Raw genomic sequence first — 22,193 nt, forward strand, 5'->3', positions numbered from 1 at the left:
AGCCTCTCGGAAGTTACTTGCTAACACACCGTGGATTCAGAGGGTAGCCTGGAATGTTTTCTAATTTTATACATGTACAGATCCTTTCCTATAGGCTGGACTTAAATTCATTAACTCAAATTCAATACTTCTATCAGGCCTCCTTTTTTGGTAGCTAATCGTTAAAAAAAACAAAAAACAAAAAAACTCCCCAGTAGAGAAAGTGTTGGAAGAGACAGAAAAGTAAAGGAAGAGAAAAGATCCAATTAGGTATACTACTTAAATACAACCACTAACTTAACATTTTGAACTTTTAGCCTTTTTTTGGCTTGGTTTTACGTAGTTGAGATCATACTGAATATAAAGTTTTGCATTCTACTTTCTCATTTAACTTTATAACTTAAATATTTTTCCATGGTATTATAAGCTCTTCATAGACATGAGTGCAGCCTTCCTTTTATAAATAATGTTGGCATATTTCTTGGCATCTTTATTAGTTCCTTTGAGCACAGTTTCTATGCTCTGATATCAGAGTGAAGTGAATGAATCAGACGCCGTACAGTTTTCCCACCTAATCTTATTCTCCTCTTTCAACATTCAGCAAATAAGTGGGCTTTTTTTTTTTTTCTTTAGCCTGTTGCGGTACTCATTCAGTGACACACCTATAATTTTTTATCTAATTTTTTTGTCGAATTGTTGGGTAGGGAAGAAGAAATGTTGGTATAGAAGGTAGCCATATGATCTCGAAAGTGGGATAGGATGGGAGATTTAAGGAAGCCTGCTGGTGCTCAATTAGTTCAGTGTTGGTTTTATTATTTTTTAAACCTGTCTTTGTGTCAAAATGAGATTTCATGTTCCTGTCAAAACTTGCAATTTGAGTACTGTGTTTTTTGTGTTGTCCAAGGAAGATTGAAAACCTATAGCATGTATGTACTCATTTGAAATCTTATGAATGTATTAAATGTGTTACTTTAAAAAAAAAAAAAAAAAAGTCTACTGGACTTCCCTGGTGGTCCAGTGGTTAAGAATCCACCTGCCAATGCAAGGGACATGGGTTCGATCCCTGGTCTGGGAAGATCCAACAAGCCATGGGGCAACTAAGCCTATGTGCCACAACTACTGAGCCCATTCTCTAGAGCCCGAGAGCTGCAACTACTGAAGCCCGTGCACTGTGGGCCCACGTGCCGCAACTACTGAGCCCGCGTGGTGCAACTACTGAAGCCCGCACGCTTAGAGCCCATGCTCTGCAACAAGAGAAGCCACCACAATGAGAAGCCTGTGCACCTCAATGAAGAGTAGCCCCCGCTCGCCGCAACTAGAGAAAGCCCACATGCAGCAATGAAGACCCAAAGCAACCAAAAAAAAATCAGTTAAAAAAAAAAAGTCTACAAATAATAAATGCCGGAGAGAGTGTGGAGAAAAGGGAACCCTCCTCCACTGTTGGTGGGAATGTAAGTTGGTACAGCCACTATGGAAAACAGGTTCCTTAAAAAACTTAAAATAGAGTTACCATATGATCTAGCAATTCCACTCCTGAGCATATATGGAGAAAACTATAATTCAAAAAGATACTTGCACCCCAATGTTCATAGCAACACTATTTACAATAGCTGAGATGTGGAAGCAACCTAAATGTCCATTGATAGATGAATGGATAAAGAACATGTGGTATGTATACACAATGGAATACTACTCAGCCATAAAAAAGAATGAAATAATGCCATTTGCAGCAACATGGATGGACCTAGAGATCATTATACTAAGTGAAGTAAGTCAGACAGAGAAAGACAAATATCATATGATATTACTTATATATGGAATCTAAAATATGATACAAATGAACTTATTTATGAAACAGACTCACAGACATAGAAAACAAATTTATGGTTACCAAAGGGAAAAGGCAGGGGTTGGGGGAGAGGGATAAAGTAGGAGTTTGGGATTAGCAGATACAAACAAAATAGATAAACAACAAGGTCCTACTGTATAGCACAGGGAACTTTATTCAATATCTTGTAATAGCCTATAATGGAAAAGAATATGAAAAAAATATGTATATGTAACTGAGTCACTTTGCTGTACACGAGAAATTAACACAACATTGTAAATCAACTATACTTCAATAAAAGAAAAGAATAGGAGGACTTCCTTGGTGGAGCAGCGATTGAGAATCCGCCTGCCAGTGCAGGAGACACGGGTTCAAGCCCTGGTCCAGGAAGATCCCACATGCTGTGGGGCAACTAAGCCCGTGCGCCACAACTACTGAAGCCCGTGCACCTAGAGCCCGTGCACCTAGAGCCCGTGCTCCGCAACAAGAGAAGCCACTGCAATGAGAAGCCCGCGTACGGCAACGAAGAGTAGCCCCCGCTCGCCGCAACTAGAGAAAGCCTGTGTGCCACAAGGAAGACCCAACGCAGCCAAAAATAAAATAAAAAAAAAAAGAATAGGCAGAAATTTTAATTCAACAACAACAAAAATGGAAGGTTCTTAAAGTGTGATAATTGTGTTATGGTTACATTGAAGAATGCCCTTGTTCTTAGGAGTATTTAGGGTTGAAGTGGCATGATGTCTGCAACTATCTCACAAGTAGTTCATGATTTTTTTAAAAACTGTGTGTGTGTGTGTGTGTGTGTGTAAATGGGGCAAGGAAAAGAAAGAAAGCAAATGTGGCAAATTGTTAACAATTTGTCAATTGTTTAGTGAAGGTTATTCAGGTATTAGTTGTACTATTTGTGTAACTTTTCTGAGGATTTGAAATTTTGAAAAAAGAAGCATGATAGGTCAACAAGATGAAATTTCATGTAGACATTAGAATGAATGATTGTTGTTAGTTATTGAATTTTATGGCATATGAAATGAAAGCTAGGATATATGTTTTAAGTCCATTCTCTTCTCAACTATGTAAAAAGTTCTTCAATATTTCTAGCAATAAACTTAGCAAGCATAATGAGGCTACAAAATTTCACTCACATTACAACTTTGAACAGAAAAAAAAATGTAATATCTTCATTTTGTCTTCAAAATAGCCAGCTATCTGCTACTTTACTCATTCATTAATAGGAAAAAAATAAAATTAAGTATCCAACCTAGGTTAAACAAAAAAACTGAAGGGTCAGACTACCTGATGTCTAAGATCCCTTCCAGTTGTAAAATTCTGTGATTGGCAATTAAGCAACATGATTTAATGATGATATATATTAATTTCATCACTGGAGCTCTAGTCACAGAGCTCATTCCCCAAGGCATATGAGGGGGAAGGCTCAGCCATGCGTGTGTATCTCATTACAGGAAAATGAGGACAAGACGGGAGCTGGAGCCCAAGGTCCCCAAGCCAGCCTCCCCTTCTGCCCTGGGCCCAAACAGCAACAGCAGTCAACACCCTGCAACTGTGACCTTCAGCCCTGTTGACGTCCACGTGGAGACTCGGTGACCCCCCATCCTGGGTGCTGTCTTGGCCACTGTCCAAAGAGCCTTCAGTCAAGACCAAGAAGCACATTTCTCCTCTGGCAGCTTCACTATGAGTTTGTTCCGGTCAGGTCAACAGGGGCATCTCTTATGCAATCCCTGATGCTTCAGGCAACCCCCAACCCCATCCTGCCGGGCCCCACCCCAGGTACGTCCATATGCCTGCTGCCACCCTTCCAAAAAGCTGTGCTATTTTGGGAATCCACTGCTGTGGGTTTAGTTGTCTCCCCCCAAACACAATAGCTAGACAGACAGGCAGATAGCCCAGGAGTCTTCTGGTCAGGAGTCAGGGGTCAGGGCATGCTCCTGAGACGGTCTGCCTGAGGTCATATCAGAGGAAGAGCCATATCCACAGCTTTGTAGAGCAAAATAGTCAATCCCATAATCAGGCAAAGGGGAACTAACTTGGACTAACTCACCAAAAACCCAGCTTGTTAATTTATAACTTGTTCCAGTGCTGAATGACCGCTAGCTAGCTCATGATGATTGATCAGCACATTTCTCCCTCTTTAAGAAAGGTTTTGGGAAAAACTGGGTTCTTCTCCAAAGGTGTCTACTTCTTTAGTAAAGAGTCAAAGTCAAAGACATAGGATGACCTTGAGGAAGAATGGCATCTAGGATGAAAGCTTGTTGTAGTGTCCATGGGCCTGGAATGAGCCTGGTGTCTGGTCAGGGCCCCTCCCCCCCCACCCCCCCCTGGGGGCTGGATTAACCTTGACTCAGTCTCATTTCTTGGCTTCCCTCTATTTGGATTCTGAGCAATCCTCACTCTCCAGTTACCATCTTACCTCCAAGGTCCAGTATTTGGAGACTGATTAGATTACAACTCTATTTATGTTACCTCTGCCCTTCCTGGTCACCTTGCAAAGATTCAGGGTATATTCAAAGTACCACATTCACAAACCATTCCTCTGGACAGAACTCATCTCTTTGACACTTTAGCCTGGAGAACAATCTACTGAAAGAGGAAAGCATTTTGGAATTAAGAAGACCTGCCTTCCAAGCCCTATTTCCTGGTTTTGTGGCCTTGGGAAAGTGACTTGACCCTCCATATTCTGTTTCCTAACATGAAATGGGAATAACGTCTGCCTCACTGGGTGACTGTAACAAGCCAAGGACTTAGTAAAGCAGCTTAGGTAGTGCCTGGCACCCAGCAGATGCTTTATAAATGGGAGCCAGCATTATTATTACGAATTTCTTCCATTGTAAGACATACACTTGTTCCCATTTTAATGATTCTGAAATCAGAATATGTCCTAAAATTGTTGCATTTTTTTCTCTCTCTCTCTCAAAAAGCTGTTTTTTAGCCAGTTGTGCATTTTACAATTGAAGGCATCTTGGAAACAAGGTAATAAATCTGTATTCTGTTACAGACAGTAACACACTCTGACATTTAACCTTAAATTCTAGGAGTGTCTCCTTCTGAGGGAAAACTGAGGGTCAGGAGGTAAGAAGACTGACACAGGGTCACACAGTTCATGTCATCCCACTATAAAAATGCTCACTTGAATGTATCTGGAGAAATACAGGCAAATTCTTTCTCCCCAGACATCTCTTCTCCCTCCTATGTTTAAATATCCACCAGACACTTTGCAAGGTGCTTTTACATAAATTATGTCATGGGATTTATTTTTCCCAATAACCCTGGGAGGTATTATTTTTCCCATTTGCCAATGAGAATTTCAAACTCAAGAAGAAAAAATACTCGCTCAAAGTCTCACAGCTTGTGAGACAGTAAGTTGCAAAGACAAGACTCAAACCCTGGTCTCTTCGACTCCAAAGTCCATCTTTTTGTTGTATCACACTCTTCCCTAACATCCCGGCTCAAAGAACATGGTTTCTTTTGTGAGCTGAACAAGAGGAGGACAGGCTTACCCATGTGTCTGAGTGGAGGTCGGGGGTCAGCTCCCACATCAAAAGTGGGGCAAAGTCACTTTGGTAGCCTCCTTTGGGCTTCCATGATTGTAGCCAAAGGGGCCCTTTCCAAATCCATCCAAGCTCTGAGGATTTCTGCTTCATTCCCCCACCACTTAGGCCCAAGGGGCAAGGCATGAGATGGCCTCGAACCAGGGCAAAGCCATTTAAGGACTCAAGCCCACATAGATATGTTTCCCAGATGTATTCTGCTTTAAAAAAAAAAAGATTGTTTGGAGTGTTCTAGCCCTAAAGCCAAACTCTTCTGTCCACAGTGGAATCTTCCTGGAAGAAAGAAGGACATATCCCTCTAGTATAAATGAAAACTTGTAAATGGAAGGGGGAGGTAGAGAGGTGAGGGGGAGGCAAAGAAAAGCGTTGTGTTTTGTTTTTAACTGATGACGATTAACTCAGTAAACATCCTTTAAGGGCTCCTGTATGCCGGATGAGGTGCTACTAAACACAGTAAGCATGGTCCCTGCACTCGGGGAGTCTGCAGCTGGCCTCCTGAGACAGGGATCTTGCAGCACAGTTGAATTTCATTTCTGACAGGTGCCTTTCCTAACGGAGCAGATGCTGCCTTATTTGGCCACTGAATCAATAAATGATATTAAACGCTTAAAGAAAAATGTCTAAAAATAAAAAAGTTTAAATCAAACATTTGTTGAGTTGATTTCAATTCAGTTTAGAGATAACAAATACCTTTTTTAGAAACTTCCTTTCCCTGACAATGTAGACGGCCCTAAGGGAAAGCCGGAGCTGTTTCAAACATTGCGTTCTCACTTCTGTAGGATGGTGGAAAAGATGGGCTGCTCTGTGAGGTAGAAAATGTGTTAACTTGATGAAATATTATGCAGGGAATCCCATTTCACAGCAGGCTGAGAAGCCAAGGTTTGGGGACCCCGGGGAGTGGAGGAGACATTAGAATGGAACCCAAATCACCAATAATGATGTTTACCATTAACTAAGCTCCTACTGTGAGTCAGGCATAGGATGGGTCCTTTCTACCCACCAGCTCCTTTAACCATTACAGCTCCCATGCATAGAGTGATCATTATTTCTATTTTTTGGATGAGGAAACAGGTGCAGGGAGGTAGCTTGTCTGCGGGTGATATCATGGACATGTGTCCTTTTGGTGATGTTGAGTTCATTTGACTGGTCTAATTATTAAATATACATAAGACATATTAACAGGAGAAAAAAAATTAATTTATGTGCATGGAGGTCTCATAGAAATGGGACCCCTGAAGTGACCAAAGCAGGCTGTTTATGCAATATCATTTTTAGACAAAGAAACAATTATTTGTGAATATTCAATGAAACAAAGGGGCTGGTGCTTGGGGTAGCAGATGAATGAAGAAGTAAAAATGTTTGTTTATACGGCTTTCTTAGCCTTGAATTCCCTAACTCTGGTGATAAGGATGCTTTCTATCCTCCTGGTATAAGGAGGATACCTTCACATGGGAGATTTATTTCCCACTATCAGGGAGAAACTGGGGGGTCAGAGAGGTTTTTTTTAGTATCATTTTTTTTTCTACCAGCTGTTTCTCAAGTAACTTTAATTCAAAATAATCAATATGCCATCATGGCGTATCTTGGGCAGGCTACTCTGAGCCCCAACAGTGACCATTCCTGTGTTTGGGAAGTCCTCTGCTTTAAGAGACAGGACCACCTCCTGCTATAAAAACTGGAAAGGCCAGACACTCATTTTCTCAGAGTCTCTTGCAGCTAGGGGGAGGTCACATGACCTAGGCTTTGCCAGTCAGACACCTGTGCCGCAGACTTTGAATCCTGAAGTTGGCAACCTCAAGGGATAGGAACTGCAGAATCTGCTCTGGTGGCAGGTGTGTTGGCACCCTCCACTTCAAGAGGTAGCCACATCAGGGATTCTAGCAGCAGTGGCAGGGGCATTCTTGAGTCCAGACCCAGTGCCCATTGGAGTTGACTATGTGAGCTGTGCCCGACAACATCAGCCATGGTATCTGTACCAAACTAGTTCAGTAGTAGGATTTTAAGCATCACACCTGGCATCATATCTCTGAGCCTGGTTCTAGCCTTCCAGGAATTCTAGCAACTACCTGATTCCCTTTTCTGCTGAAATCAAGAGTCACTTCCTGTTGCTTGTAGCTAAGTACTATATGGCTGTGGGGGACTTGCTCGTGGCCACCCACATGGGAAGTGGCTGGCACTAGAACCCAGGTCCCCAAAGCTCTTGCTCTTTCCATGCACATGCTTCCAGGCAAGTGATCAAAGGATCCCAAAGTGCTGTGAAATCATAGAGGAAGTAAAGTCACCACCAATTACTCTTATCCCAGAGACTTTGTGACTTTGTAAATGTTAATGAGGGAGTATTAAAAAGAACCTGGAAGAATGGGTAGGATTTTTTAAAGTTTTTTTAATTGAAGTGTAACACACATGCTCGTGTGTGTGTGTGTGTGTGTGTGTGTGTGCAGCTCAAAAAATGTTCACAAACTGAGCATACTTGTGTAACCGACATGAAAATGAAGAAATAAAGCATTACCAGCACCCCAGCAGCCTCCCTTTTCCTCCTCCTGCCCTATTCACCTCCCACAAAGAGTACCCACTCTCCTGACTTTTACCACCATGGAACAATTTTGTCTCTAAGTAGAATTATACTGTAAACTCTTGTTTCTGGCTTGTTTTGCACAACATGGTGTTTGTAATATGTGTTGATATTGTTACCTGTAGTTGAAGATCATTGATTCTCATTGTGGTAGTATTTCATTATGTGACTATAACTACATGTTATTTTTCCATTCTACCATTTGATGTACATAAGAGCTGTTTCCGGTTTGGGTCTGTAACAAGTAGTGCTGCTGTGGACATTGTGGTGGTCATATATGTATTTCTGTGGGAATATTTCTAGCAGAGTAATTGCTGGGTCATAGGGTATGTATATATTTAGCCTTAGTCAACAGTGCCAGTTTTCCAAAGAGCTGCACCAATTTACAGTGGTGTATGAGAGTTCCACCTGCTCCCCATCTTTTACTAACACTAGGATATGTTCAGAATCTTCCATTTCACTCATTCTGATGTGTGTGCAGTGGGTGCTCATTATGGTTTTAATTTGTATTCCCTGATGATTAATGGAACTGATCGCTTTTTCATGTGTTCACTGGCCATTTCAATTTCATTAGGTTTCATCTGTTATGAAGTTATGTTTCCATTTGTCCATTTTTTGTATTTGCTTCTTTCCTTTTTCATTACTGACTGGTCAGAGTTTTATATGTATTCTGGATATAAGTCCTCTGTCAGCTTGCGGCTTGCCTTTTTAAAAACTAACGGCTTTATTGAGATATAAATTGCATACCATCAAGTTCACCCTTTTAAAGGTGGTTTTTAGTATATTCACAGAGTTGTGCAGCCATCAGCCCTATCAAATTCCAGAAGGCTGTTCAGTTCCCTTGTTCCTTCTCTGTGGCTCACATTCATAGATGCACACGAGGTACTGGAGAGATGATGATGGGCAAGATAGAAGTGGCCCCTGACTTCACAGAACTTCTTGCGTAGCAGGGAAGACAAACAAACAACTGCAGTATAGAACAATTATTCTTGTGATAAGAGGAAGTTCAGGGTGTTATGGAAGCCTCTTGCTTGGGCACCTAGCTCAGCCCGAGGTTGGCGCATAGGGAAGAAGGCTCCGCAGAAGAAACAACATCTATGTGAAGAGAGAAAGACTGAGTAGGAGTGAGCAGGGGGAGAGTGGGAGGAGAGGAAGAGAGAGGAAGAGGGGAGCCCTGCTGGAGAGAGAAGCTGCAGCTGAGCAGATGGCCAAGGAAGCAGCAGGAGATGGGTGAGGAAAAGAGAAGAGAGGCTCCGGGATGAAGGATCTTGAGGGCTTCACTCTTTTAAAGGCAATGGGGCACTTCCCCGGTGGCACAGTGGTTAAGAATCCACCAACCAATGCAGGGGACACGGGTTCGATCCCTGGTCCGGGAAGACCCCACATGCCGTGGAGCAATGAAGCCTGTGCGCCACAACTACTGAGCCTGTGCTCTATAGCCTGCGAGCCACAACTGCTGAGCCCGTGCACCTAGAGCCCATGGTCCGCAACAAGAGAAGCCACCGCAATAAGAAGCCTGTGCATCGCAACGAAGAGTAGCCCTCGCTCGCCGCAACTAGAGAAAGCCCATGCACAGCAACAAAGACCCAACGCAGCCATATAAATAAATAAATAAATAAATAAATAAATAAATAAATAAATAAAGGGCAATGGGGAGCCACAGAAGTTGCTGGAGCGTAGAAGTGACCAGATCAGATCTGTGCTTTAAGGAGATGAATCTTGCTATAATGTGCAGAATGGATTGGTGTGGGAGAGACTGGAGGCTGGGAGAACAGTTTCAAGTCTATTGCAAGTAGTGTGTCTGTGTGCATCTGTGTGTCTGTTAATTTTTAAATGCCTTTTGTAAATAGCCCTCTAATTGTGAAGTTTTGTTCTTTTCCTTTTTTTAAGTAGCTATTTGTGGGTGTGTAGTAACCCAACAAAAATGTCTCCAGGAATCCTCTCGGGCCCACTGGATGGGAACACACAGGGGGGCATTGTATCAGCGCTGTAGCCCTTTGTCCCGGGACACCCATTCCCCATACAGAAAATTTCCTGGCAAAGAGGCGAACTACTGTGGTTCAGCAGATGCTACTGTCCTGGACTCTTGACGGTCTGCCCATGTTTGGGAGAAGCAGGTAAAAACAAGAATGACCTTCAGGTCTCTAGTGACATGAAACCCTCTACCTGATCACAGCCCAGATAGTAGTAGAGAGGGTCCCTTCCTGGCTCAAACTCAATCTCCTGAATGAATGTTACCTGGGCCCCCAGATGTTCTTAAAGATGCTGCAGTGCCTTAATTGATCTCAGAGAAATACAACAACCAATTTAGGCATTCTTTCTAGCTTTCCAGTTCTTGTCTTAGGAGGCATATGGAGTAAAAAAGATAAAAAACTTTAATGTCTCAGTATTCACAACCTTGACTGGAAGAATCTGTGAATTGGGCAGTTTGTTCTGCATAATAAAGGAGGGGAGAAGAGGGTGGTGTTTGTTTTGTTTTGTTCTGTGTGTTTGCTTCTCCTCCCTGCCTGGCCCCTCCATCATTCTCTCCAAGTTCATGGCGCTGTCATCTCTGACCAAATAAGCCCCTTCTTATTTTATGTTTTCCACTTCACCCTGAATCACCACTCCTACTTTTCATCTCCACCATAGACACTCCCTTCCATTTATTTAATTTATCTCATTAAAAAAAACAAGCAAAAACTTTGCATTGACCACTCAGGCCCCTTCAGGCACTGGGCCACCTCTCTGCTTTCCCTTATAGCAAAATTCTTCAAAAGTGCTGTGTGCGGAATAGTCTTAGGAAGAGTCTTGGGAACAATGAGGGTGGGGACAGAATGGAACGGAGGAGCGACCATAGAAGTGGACAGAGGGCATGAGTGGGATAAAGCTGACCCCACGCAGGTATAGAGCTGAAGGTCAAGTGGAGTCACTGTCTCTCTTCCTCTGGTAAGCTTGGTGGCCTGAGGCCCAGGGACCCGCACTGGTTGGCTGTGGGACTGCCGACCTGGGTGGCCTCGGGGTTTCTGGTGGCCAGACACGAGGGTCATGGAGGCCTGCATGAGAACTTCTGTGGTCACAGCCACAGGCACCCAGGTGTGGATTTCCACCAAGGACAGTCATGCCTGTGCCCATGGCCACACTCTCAAGAGCATCTGGCGTGGGCACACCCCCGGTCATGACCATGGAGGATTTGCCCCATGGCCATAGCCATGGCCAGTCCCATGACGGCCTCTCCCACAGAGGACATGGATATGACCATGAGCACTGCCTATGCGCTGGGGCCACAGTGCTGATCTCTGCAGCTCCATTTTTCTTCCTCTTCCTTATCCCCGAGGAGTCCAGGTCCCCTGACACTGCTTTCCACTCCAGATTTTACTCAGTTTTGCTTGGGGTGGGCTCCTGGGAGATGTCTTCCTCAACCTCATGCCCCCTGCCCTGGAACCTCTTTCTTACCACTGTCTGAAGCACAACGGGAGGGCCCTATGCTGTCTGCGAGATGGTGGGTCCTCAGTGGAACTATCGCCTCTCTTTGCGAGACGAGGCGGGAGGAGAAGCACATGCTCTGGATCACACATGGAAGTCACGGATGTGGAAGACAGGAGCATCCCCTGAAGGAGAAGCAGAGCTCAGAGGAAGAAGAAAAGGAAGTGGGGGGGATGGGTCTCAGAGGAGGAGAGGAGGGAGCACAAGGTGCAAAGATGGGCCCAGGAGACCTCAGAATTCTGAAGGGGAAAAGTCAGGTTCAGACCTGCATGTACTGGGGTAGCTGAATCTGGCTGCTGACTGGCACCAACCTCACAGGTGGTCTGGCCACGGTGCTTCATTTCGGGGGGTTGGGGGCTGGAGATCCTGACCCCACTGACTGTCCCACTGCAGGAAGTGCCCCAAGAAGTCGGGCACTACGCCTTGTTGGTCCAGTCTGGCAATAGGGGCTCTGGTGTGTGCAGCCTTACGGTCCTAACTCAAGGAGGGGTGTGGGCAGTAAAGTGCAGGCGGGGTGGGTCCTGGCTGGGCTCTGCCACTCACTGCTTTATCTACAGAGCAACTACGTCCCATGTCCGCCTGGCCTGAGTTGTTGAGGGAGGTGTCACCATTGCAATCCCTTCCTGGAGATGCTGGGGCATGTTGTCAGAACGGTGCTGATGGTCCACTCGAGGGAGAGGTGGGATAAACTGCCCCCACCCCTGCCCCAAACTTCTAGCCTCTAACTCCTCCAGGTCAGGGGTCTGTGGAGGTTGGAGGCCCTGGCCAGGGAGCTCTGCTAAAGGAAAGAGCTGTATCTGAGGGAAGTGGAGGCTTTGGCACGAGGACCATCAGGGTCTGGCAGTCTTACACGGGCTGTAGAGGCGAAATTGAGAGGCCAGAGGGACGGTGCCATCAGGCACAGGCTGGCCACGTTGTTGGGTTTGGAGGGCTACCTGGGGCCACGAAGAAGGCTGGAAGAGAGAGAGGGGATGGCAGCCCACCCCGTGTCCCCACCCCGCCTGTTCTCGGAGGACCAAGCTGCCACACACAGGCTTCTCCAAGGTCTGCCTCTCTTCTCCCACCTGGTGGTGGAACCTCCAGGGAAGACCAGAGCCCTGGACAGAGGGGGAAGCAGGAGGAGGTGAGGATAAACATCAATGAAACTTCAATCACTTGACCCGATCCAGGAGTGACGGGAGGAGGGGGATTAGCTGCTAATCTCGTGGCCTGATTTGTGTGTGTGTGTTTCTATTCTTTTTATATTACTGTTTGAATGGAGAGTAGGGATGATGAAATAAAGTCCTTGGATCTTCAGCCCCACCAAAAAAAACAAAAGTGCTGTCTCTGCTTGCTTTACCCACTTCTTTTCCTGGTCTCTCTAAAGCTCTCTCTAGTAGTGAGGCTTTCAACCCCATCATTGCATTAAATTATCTTTGCCAAAACTATTCAGTCCTCCTCGCTCATTTTTATCAGCTTATCAGCAGAATCGGGCACAGCCTATCGCTCCTTCCTTCTGGAAATGGCTCCTCGCTTGGCCTCCAGAACCCCACCCTCTCTTGGTTCTCTTCCAACCTCAGCAGCCATTCCTTTTCGGCCTCCTTTGCTGGCTCCTCACCACCTTCCCTCCTTCTAAATAATGGAGTGTCTCGGGGCTTGGTCTCAGGCTCTCTTGCTGTTGTGGTCTCTAGGTGACTTCATCTAATCCCATGATTTAAATACCTTCTATCTACTGCAACTCCCAAAAGTGTATCCTCAGACCTTTCCCCTGAATTCTATTCTAGATAAATGACCAACAGACTTCTCAGTACCTCCACTTGGATGTCTAACGGGCATCCCAAACATAAACCAAACCAAACTCTTGTTTTTTCCACCTAAACTTACTCTTCCCCAGTCTTTCCCTCCCAGTGAACCGTCAGCAACATCTGTGGTTCCTCCTGTTCCCTCACAGCCATTTATTAATAAATTGTCCGCTCTTTTTAAAATTCTCTCTGTTCTCCCAGTTTGCAACTTGTCTTTTTACTCTTGGTGGTATCTTTTGATGAACAAATGTAATTTGTTTCTTTTATGGTTAACACTTCTGAAAATACCTTGTTTGAAATATTTCCCATCCCTAGTTCTTGAAGGTACTCTCTGGCAGCTTTTCTTTTTTCTCTAAAGATTTGCCTTTCACATCTCTCCTACCACCCTATTTTGTTCCCAGCAAAACCCTCAGCACTTACCACAGCCTGCAAGGCCCTGTGTGACCTGGCCCACTACATCTCTCGCTTCCTGTAACTCCCTCTCTCACTCTACTTGGGCCATGCACTGGCCTCCTTAACGTCCTAGAACATGCCAAACATTCTTCCACCCCAGGACCTTTGCACATACTGTCCTCTTTGCCCGGAGTTCTCTTCCCTCACATAACCAGTCTTGTTCCTCTTAAAGCAGGCTTCTGCCCCCAGGTCTCCTTATCAGAGAGGACTTCCACAGCCGCCCTGCATAAAATAGCACATCTCCTCCACCCGCAATCTCCATCCTGTGTTCCTCATTTATTTTACCTTGTCATCTCTCTTCTTCTAGTAGAATATAAGTTCCATAAAAACCACAGTTTTGCTTAGTGTGCTGCTATATTCCCAACGTCAAGAGTGGTGCCTGATGGACAATAAGTATTAAAAAAATACTATTGAATACGTGATGGGATGAATGAAAGTGTCTTGAAAAATATAGTGTTCATTTAAGAATAAATGTTTTGAATGTACATAAATTTACATAAATGTCATGTAGATATTCTGCTTCTTTCTCACTAAACATATTTAAGATCGAACCGTACTGCTGAATGTAAATCCAGTTTGTTATTTCTGACCACTGCATAGTGTGCCATCAAATGCCACATTTTCTCATCTGTCTCCTTAATGATGGACACACAGTTTGCCTGCAGCTCCAGCTATATACACAGCATGAAATAAACTTTCTGCAACTTACACCTTATGAATCTGTGTGAAAGATCTTTTTGGTATTTTGGGGGTGGGGAGTGGAGGGAGTGGGACGGTATGTATACTCAGGAGTAGAATTGGTGAGTCACAGGACAAACATAGATACGCTTAATTCAACTAAGTACAGCCAAAAGGCCTGCCAGGGGAAAGCACACATAATTTATGCCTCCCCCCCATCAGCAATTTGTGGAAAATCCTGTTTCCTCCATATCCTTCCTGGCCCTTTGAAGTACCTTGAGTTTCTAATTTTTGGCATTATTACAGATATAAAATATTATCTAATTGTTGTTTTCATTTGCATTTCTCTGATTACCAGGTAAGAGCACATAGAGTTTTAGTTCTGACGTTTGCAACCTTCGGGTTCTTTTGTTGTTGTTGTTTGTTTTTTTGTTTTCCTTGAGGGGGGAGAAGAAGGGAAGGGGAGAAATCACTATTTAGACACTAATAAAATTTATTAAGTTATTTATTCTCCTTTATTCCCCATAGCTCATTGCTTTCTCCTGGATTCAGTTCTCTTCTTGCTCTATGCTTACTTTAGGAGGGATTTCAAAGAAGCTCTTTACATGGCAACATTTCTGAGACCTTGAATAAATATTTACTTTCCTCGAGTATTTAAATGACAGTATAGGACTTCCCTGGTGGCACAGTGGTTAAGAATCCACCTGCCAATGCAGGGAACATGGGTTCGAACCCTGGTCTGGGAAGGTTTCACATGCCGCGGAACAACTAAGCCCACGTGCCACAACTACTGAGCCTGCGCTCTAGAGCCCGCGAACCACAACAGCTGAGCCCACGTGCCACAACTACTGAAGCTCGCGCGCCTAGAGCCCATGCTCTGCAGCAAGAGAAGCCACCACAATGAGAAGCCCACACACCGCAATGAAGAGTAGCCCCCGCTCACCGCAACTAGAGAAAGCCCGTGTGCAGCAACGAAGACCCAATACAGCCAAAAATAAATAAATAAAATAAATAAATTTATTTAGAAAATATAAATAAATTTATTTAGAAAATATAAATAAATAAATAAATAAATAAATAAATAAATAAATAAATGACAGTATAACCAGAGATAAAATTCTAGTGTCAAAGTTCTTTGCCTTCAGCACTTTGAAAGTATGAGTCCATTGTCTTTTGCATCCCAGCTATTGAGGTCAACGATCTAACCATATTGCCAGGAGTTTTTCTCCCCCACATTGTGTTGTATTTGTAAAATACCAAATAAAATATGTAACATTTTAAAAAATGGCTCTGAACCGCCCTAACTGAACTCGAGTTGGAGCATTACCAGTCCTGTTTAATAATCTACCTCTGTGTTCTTTCCCTATCATATTCTCTATTCTCACCCACTCCGCACCAGGGAAACAATTTCCTGAATGTTCCTCATTTTAAAAATAAATTTGTCAAATAAATAAATAAATAAATAAATAAATAAATTTGTCATAAATGTGTGCTTCCCTAAAATAATACATTGTTTAGTTTTGGAGTTTTTTTTTCAGCTTTTCATAAATGAGCTCATATTGTGCATAGTCTTCTGTAACTTCTTTTTTTTTCACTCAACTTTATATTTCTGTTTCATCTGTTTTGTTGCATGTAGCTGTACCTAATTCTGTTTCTTTCTGCATAATATTCCACTTTGGAAACATGTTACAATCTACCCATTATCCTGATGACAGACATTTAGGTTTACATCCAAGTTTTTGCCAGTAGAAAGGATATTGCTATGAATATTTTATACATATCTCTTGGTACATGCATACAATTGTTTGGAGTAGAAATGCTGGGTCATAAGGTTTGCACATCTTTAATTTTATTCAATAATGCCAACTTGTTTTCTAAAGTGTTTGTAAGATTTCCTCTTCCACCAGCAGTACATGAGAGTTCTGTTTAATCCACATCTTCAACACTTTGTATTACTAGACTTCTTAATTTTGAGTAGTCTAGTAGATGTAAACTGGTACCTTGTGATCTTAATTTGCATTTCCTAGATTTCTAGAGAGGTTGAGCATCTTGTCATATGTTGATAAGTTCTTCTGTGAAATGCTGGTTCAAGTCTTTGCCCATCTTTGCATTGGGTTGTGTGTCTTTTTCTTATTTGTTTATGGTAGTTTGTAACAGTATCTATTCTAGATGTTAATCTCTTCTCAGTTTCAATAATTTTGTTGCAAATATCTTCTCCCAGTTTACAACTTGTCTTTTCACTCCCTTTGTGATATCTTTTTTTTTTTTAGGCCACACCATGTGGCATGTGGGATCTTAGTTCCCTGACCAACGATCAGACCCATGCCCCCTGTATTGGGAGTGCGGAGTCTTAACCACTGGACTGCCAGGGAAGTCCCATCTTGGTGGTATCTTTTGATGAACGAACATTTTTTACTTAATGTAGTCAAATTTATTCATATTTTTATTTTATAGTTAGCAGGTTTTTTGTATCTTGTTTAAGGAAATCTTTCCTATCCCTAGGCCTTGAAGAGATGCTCTCGAAGCTTTTTTTTTTTTTTTTAATTTATTTTTGGCTGCATTGGGTCTTTGTTGCTGCGCACGGGCTTTCTCTAGTTGTGGCGAGCGGGGGCTACTCTTCATTGCGGTGCGCAGGCTTCTCATTGTGGTGGCTTCTCTTGTTGCGGAGCACAGGTTCTAGTCTTGCGGGCTTCAGTAGTTGTGGCATGCGGGCTTCAGTAGTTGTGGCTCGCAGGCTCTAGAGCACAGGCTCAGTAGTTGTGGCGCACGGGCTTCGTTGCTCCGTGGCATGTGGAGTCTTCCCGGACCAGGGCTTGAACCCGTGTCCCCTGAATTGGCAGGCGGATTCTTAACCACTGTGCCACCAGGGAAGCCCAAGCTTTTTTTTTTAAGTTTTGCCTTTCACATGAAAGTTTTTAATCGTTAGGAATGAACTTTTATGTGTAGGGTGAAGTATGAATCCAATTTCATTTTTTCTATATGCATAACCATATAGTCTCTGTGTCACTCATCCTTTCTCTAATAGCTACAAAGCTGCCTCTGTCTTATATCAAATTTTCATATACATGTGGGGCTTTTTCTATGTTATTGTTTTCTTTTTTTTTTTTATGTTATTGTTTTCTTTGGTGAGTTTGTCAGTATATTTGCTTTTTTGTTGTTGGTTTTTTTGTTGTTTTTTCTAAATTTCATTTACTGAAGTATAGTTGATTTACAATGTGTTAATTTCTGCTGTACAGAAAAGTGATTCAGTTATACATATATACACATTCTTTTTTACATTCTTTTCCATTATAGATTATTACAGTATATTGAATATAGTTCCTTGTGCTATACAGTAGGACCTCATTGTTTATCCATCCTGTATATAATAGTTTGCATTTGCTAATGCCAAACTCCCAATCCATCCCTCTCCCATGCCCCTTCCCCCTTGGCAACCACAAGTCTGTTCTCTATGTCTGTGAGTCTGTTTCTGTTTCATAGATTAGTTCATTTGTGTCATATTTTAGTTTCCACATATAAGTGATATCATATGGTATTTGTCTTTCTCTTTCTGACTTACTTCGCTTAAGATACTGCATTTTCTTAATTAATACAGGAGGTCAAGTCCTCCCACCTTAAATTGCTCTTTAGCAGTGGCTATTTTTGGACATTTGTCTTCATAAAAATAATAGAATCAGCTTGCAAGTTCCTCAAAACTTGTGTTTGGATTTTTATTAGATAATGGACAATAAAAATAAATCTGTTTGGAGAAAACTGACATCTTTACAATGGTATAATTCCACTTACACCCCTACTGTCCTTTGTCGTTGCCACATATTTTATGTCTACATGTGTTAAAAAAAATCCCAACTTACACTGTTATTAGTTTTGCTTTAAAGTCAATTGACATTTAAGAAATTTAAGAACAAAAAGTTGTATTTTAAAATATTCATCCACTTATTTACCATTCCCATTGTTCTTCCTTCCTTCCTTTCTTTTTTTTTTTTTAAACGGGAAAACAATACATTTATTCAGAGGCATGAAAATGCATAAACTCACTTATAAATAAATGTAGCATAATTTACCCAGTGAAAAAATAGCTAAAATCCATGAGTAAACTGGATTTTATCTTTGAAAAGTTTACATATTTGATCTCTAATAATTTCCGTCTCCATCATGATCTCTTAGTAGCAGCAGTAGTAGCAGTAGTAGTAGCTGTTACCAGTGATTATCATATGGGAGGGAAATTTTTCAAGAATTTTCTTTAGAAATGAACTAGTGCAAACAGATTCAGATTGTGAGGGATACAGTAAGACCTGGGGCTTATCTTCTGAAAGGTAGAAAATAAAAATCCCAAACATTCATTAAGAAATGAAAAAGCAAATTACATTTTGATCATTGAAAAAAACACATATGGACATTATAAAACATTCTTAACCAGTGATTGCAATAATTACATTTTAAAATGTTCATTCAAGTACTGGTGATCAATAAACATTCAAAGTCTCATTAAAAGTAACACTAGGCATAGATACATGTGAACAATGCTTCTTTTGATTTAACAACAACAAAAATCATGTCAACAGGAGACAAGTTACCCTTAAAATACTGTATTTTTTTTGTCTGTAAATGATTTTCCACGGTCTGTATATTTTATTTGTGAGGAACCAACAAACATCTCACAATGGCTAATTAAGAAGTCCTTTTTATAAAATGAATCTCGATATTATAGAGATAAACATTCTAAAACACAAATTCAGCTTAAAAATAACAGTGCAGAATCAGTTTTCTTTGGTAAGAAATTGTTAATTCCTTGCCACTGTTGGTTTGCTGTTGTGCAGACTCTATCAGAACACTTCTTTGATATTTACCAAAGAGCTATTTAATGAGCTGAAAAGATTTCATAAACTCTGGTACCAGGATAGCAATGTAGAGTTTACGTCAAAATTGCACTGAAATCAACATCATTTCCTTCATTACTGTTGTTAATGAATCTTCATTCAAAAAGCTCCCTCCTAATTTTGGCCTGAGTCTCAGGCTTTAATAAAAGTTCCTTTATCTGTTTCACTTTGGACTGCAGGCCCATCCTCTCTCCGCGCAAAGCTTCATTAATTAAGTCCTGGATTCCAATAGTTTTCTGGCCTGTGGGAAAAAAATTATATGATACATTTTATGTGCAAATGCCAATGAAAAACATTAAATATGGCACACCGACTTATCAAAAGAGGGTTAAAAAGAAACATTTAAATGCTGCCCACATTTATAGAAAAGGTTGCATTTCACCAAAAATATATCATTTACATGAAACAAGATCACTGAATAGCAACAGCCCACATAGGACAAACATGAAACATTATGGACTAACTCTATGGATAATAATTTCAACAGTGATCATTTTAATCATAGCACTTGTTAGCTCTGTGTGTGTTTTGGCCTCAGATAAAGTAGTCAAATGCCCTGCTAAGCAATATAAATGGCAGCATTCCATTTACAGCAAGGCCCCTTCCATGGCCTTTAATTTGAGTCCACGAGGCATAACACAAAATCCTCTCTCCCACAGCCTCGGCTGAGGGCAAGTGAAATCGGGGCCATTCTTCCTTCATAAATTAATTTCCTCTGATAGTCCCAGCACTCCATTTCTCTTCTGTTGTGTTTCAGGAATGCAAACACATCAGTCATGAAAGTATTAGGCAATCTCCACAGATTGGACAAGAGACACTTAAACAGCACAATGCAAATTAGCCCATTGACTCGGCAGAGGGAGCAGGGATGCTTCTCACGGAGCGGCGGGGGCCTGCCTGCCTTCAGGTCTCATTTCCTGTTGTTGCCACTGTCAGTGCCATTCTTATCAGCCTCTTCAGTTTTCACAGAGCTCGCATCCCCTGGCTTGTTTTTGTTCTGTGTTTCTTCCAGATACTGCTGGACAGCCTTGAGCACCTCATTCTCTACCAGCCTCTTACTGAGCCTTACCAGTTCAGCATCATCAGGCTCACCTCCATTCTTAGCACCTGCTAGTGATGGAGGGTCTCCTGCAGAGGCGGGGGTCAGCTGTGGCTCACTGCAGGGACAAGGACACTGGCAGCAGAAGTTCTGGGAAGCTCTCCCTGGCCTGAGCCCTCCTGGAGTCCACCACCAGCCCCACCAAGGACCCTGTGGGTTCCAGTGCTGAGTCACCCCAGGCCAAACAACCAACAGGGAGGGAACTCAGCCCCCCTTCCTTCCTTTCTATAGATCTAAATTTCCAATTGCTATCACTTCTTTTCAGCCTACTTAATGTCCTTTAGAATTTCTTGTGGTGAGAGTCTGCTGGTGAAAAATCGGTTCAGCTTTGATTTATCAGAAAATATCTTGATTTCACTCTCAGTTTTGAAAAAATTTTTTACTAGATATAGAATTCTAGGTTGACTTTTCTTTTTCCTCCAGCCTTTTAAAGATGTAGTTCCATCACCTGCTAGCTTCCAATCCGATAAGAAATCAGTTGTCATTCTTATCATTGCCCCCCTATTTGCAATGCAACTATTTTCTCTTGCTGCTTTAAATATTTTCTCTTTATTTTTGATTTTCAACAGTTTGATAATGATGTGCCTAGGTGTGGTTTTCTTTGACTTTATCCTCCTTAAGTTTTGTTGAGCTACCTGGATCTTTGGGAACTGTTTTTTAAACCAAATTTTTGGCTAGTATTTCTTCAAAAAATTATTTTTGCCCTATTATTTCTCTCCTTTCTTTGTGAGACCCCAATTCCTGAAATGTACCTGCCTAACAAAGCATGGTCAAAGTGATCTGTCAGTAATTTAACTGCCTGCTAGAATAAAATAACATTCTTCAGAGGAAGATAACAGAATACAGTTTCTATGACATATCATCAACAATGTCAAGTATATAATAAAATTATTAGACATTCAACAAAACAGGAAACTGTGACCTGTAATAAAGAGAAAGATCAGTCAATATAAAGATACCCACAAATGACCCAGACATTGGAATTAGCAGACAAAGAATTTGAGATAAAATTGATAAATTTGTTAGAGTCTATAGGAGAAGATCTACATAGTGACTGAAGACATAGGAAATTTCAGGAGAGATTTGGAAACTATAAAAAAAAAAAAAAAAAAAAAGAAGGGCTTCCCTGGTGGTGCAGTGGTTGAGAGTCTGCCTGCCAGTGCAGGGGACACGGGTTCGAGCCCTGGTCTGGGAAGATCCCACATGCCACGGAGCAACTAGGCCCGTGAACCACAATTACTGAGCCTGCGCGTCTGGAGCCTGTGCTCCGCAAGAAGAGAGGCCGCGATAATGAGAGGCCCGCGCACCGCGATGAAGAGTGGCCCCCGCTCGCCGCAACTAGAGAAAGCCCTCGCACAGAAACGAAGACCCAACACAGCCATAAATAAATAAATAAATAAATTTTTAAAAAAAATTAAAAAAAAAAAAGATTCAGAAAAAAAGAGCAGCTTACCACGTGTGTTGTTTAAAAAGAAAAAAAAAAAAAGGAAAAAAAAAAAAAAAAGGAAAAAGAATGGAAATCCCCAAACTGAAAATACAGTATCTGCAATCAAAAACGCTTTGGATGTGATCAACATTAGGTTGGATACAACCAAGGAAATGATCAGTGAACTTAGAAACAGATCAATGGATGGGAATTCCATGGTGGCCTAGTGGTTAGGATTCTGGGCTTTCACAGCTGTGGCCTGGGTTCAATCCCTGGTCGGGGAACTGAAATCCTGCACGCTGTGTGGTGTGGCCAGGGGGAAAAAACAAAACAAAACAAAACAAAAAACAGATCAATGAATATCATCTCAACAGAGGGAATGAAAGACTGAAAATCAGGGAAAAAAAGGAAAACAAATTAATGCCCAAAGGGCAATAAAACCATAATCTTTGTGGTTATCTTTTCTGGT

General features: G+C 42.0%; 1 protein-coding gene and 1 pseudogene across 6 annotated transcripts in view; both read left to right on the top strand.

Moving 5' to 3' along the window:
• NCMAP (non-compact myelin associated protein) overlaps window positions 1-5,982 on the top strand; it is a 43,554-nt gene extending 37,572 nt beyond the window's left edge. For all 6 annotated transcript variants that reach the window (XM_059895742.1, XM_059895744.1, XM_059895745.1 and 3 more), the window contains one exon: window positions 3,268-5,982. In XM_059895742.1, the coding sequence (XP_059751725.1) occupies window positions 3,268-3,409 (142 nt within the window). In that variant the 3' untranslated portion in view covers window positions 3,410-5,982. The remainder of the gene's footprint in view (window positions 1-3,267) is intronic.
• Window positions 5,983-10,741: 4,759 nt separating this feature from the next.
• On the top strand, window positions 10,742-13,663 carry LOC132362742 (zinc transporter SLC39A7-like; annotated as a pseudogene).
• The last annotated feature ends 8,530 nt before the right edge of the window (window positions 13,664-22,193 follow it).

Source organism: Balaenoptera ricei, chromosome 1, assembly GCF_028023285.1.
Source record: "Balaenoptera ricei isolate mBalRic1 chromosome 1, mBalRic1.hap2, whole genome shotgun sequence".
In the NCBI taxonomy this organism is placed as follows: Eukaryota; Metazoa; Chordata; class Mammalia; order Artiodactyla; family Balaenopteridae; genus Balaenoptera; species Balaenoptera ricei.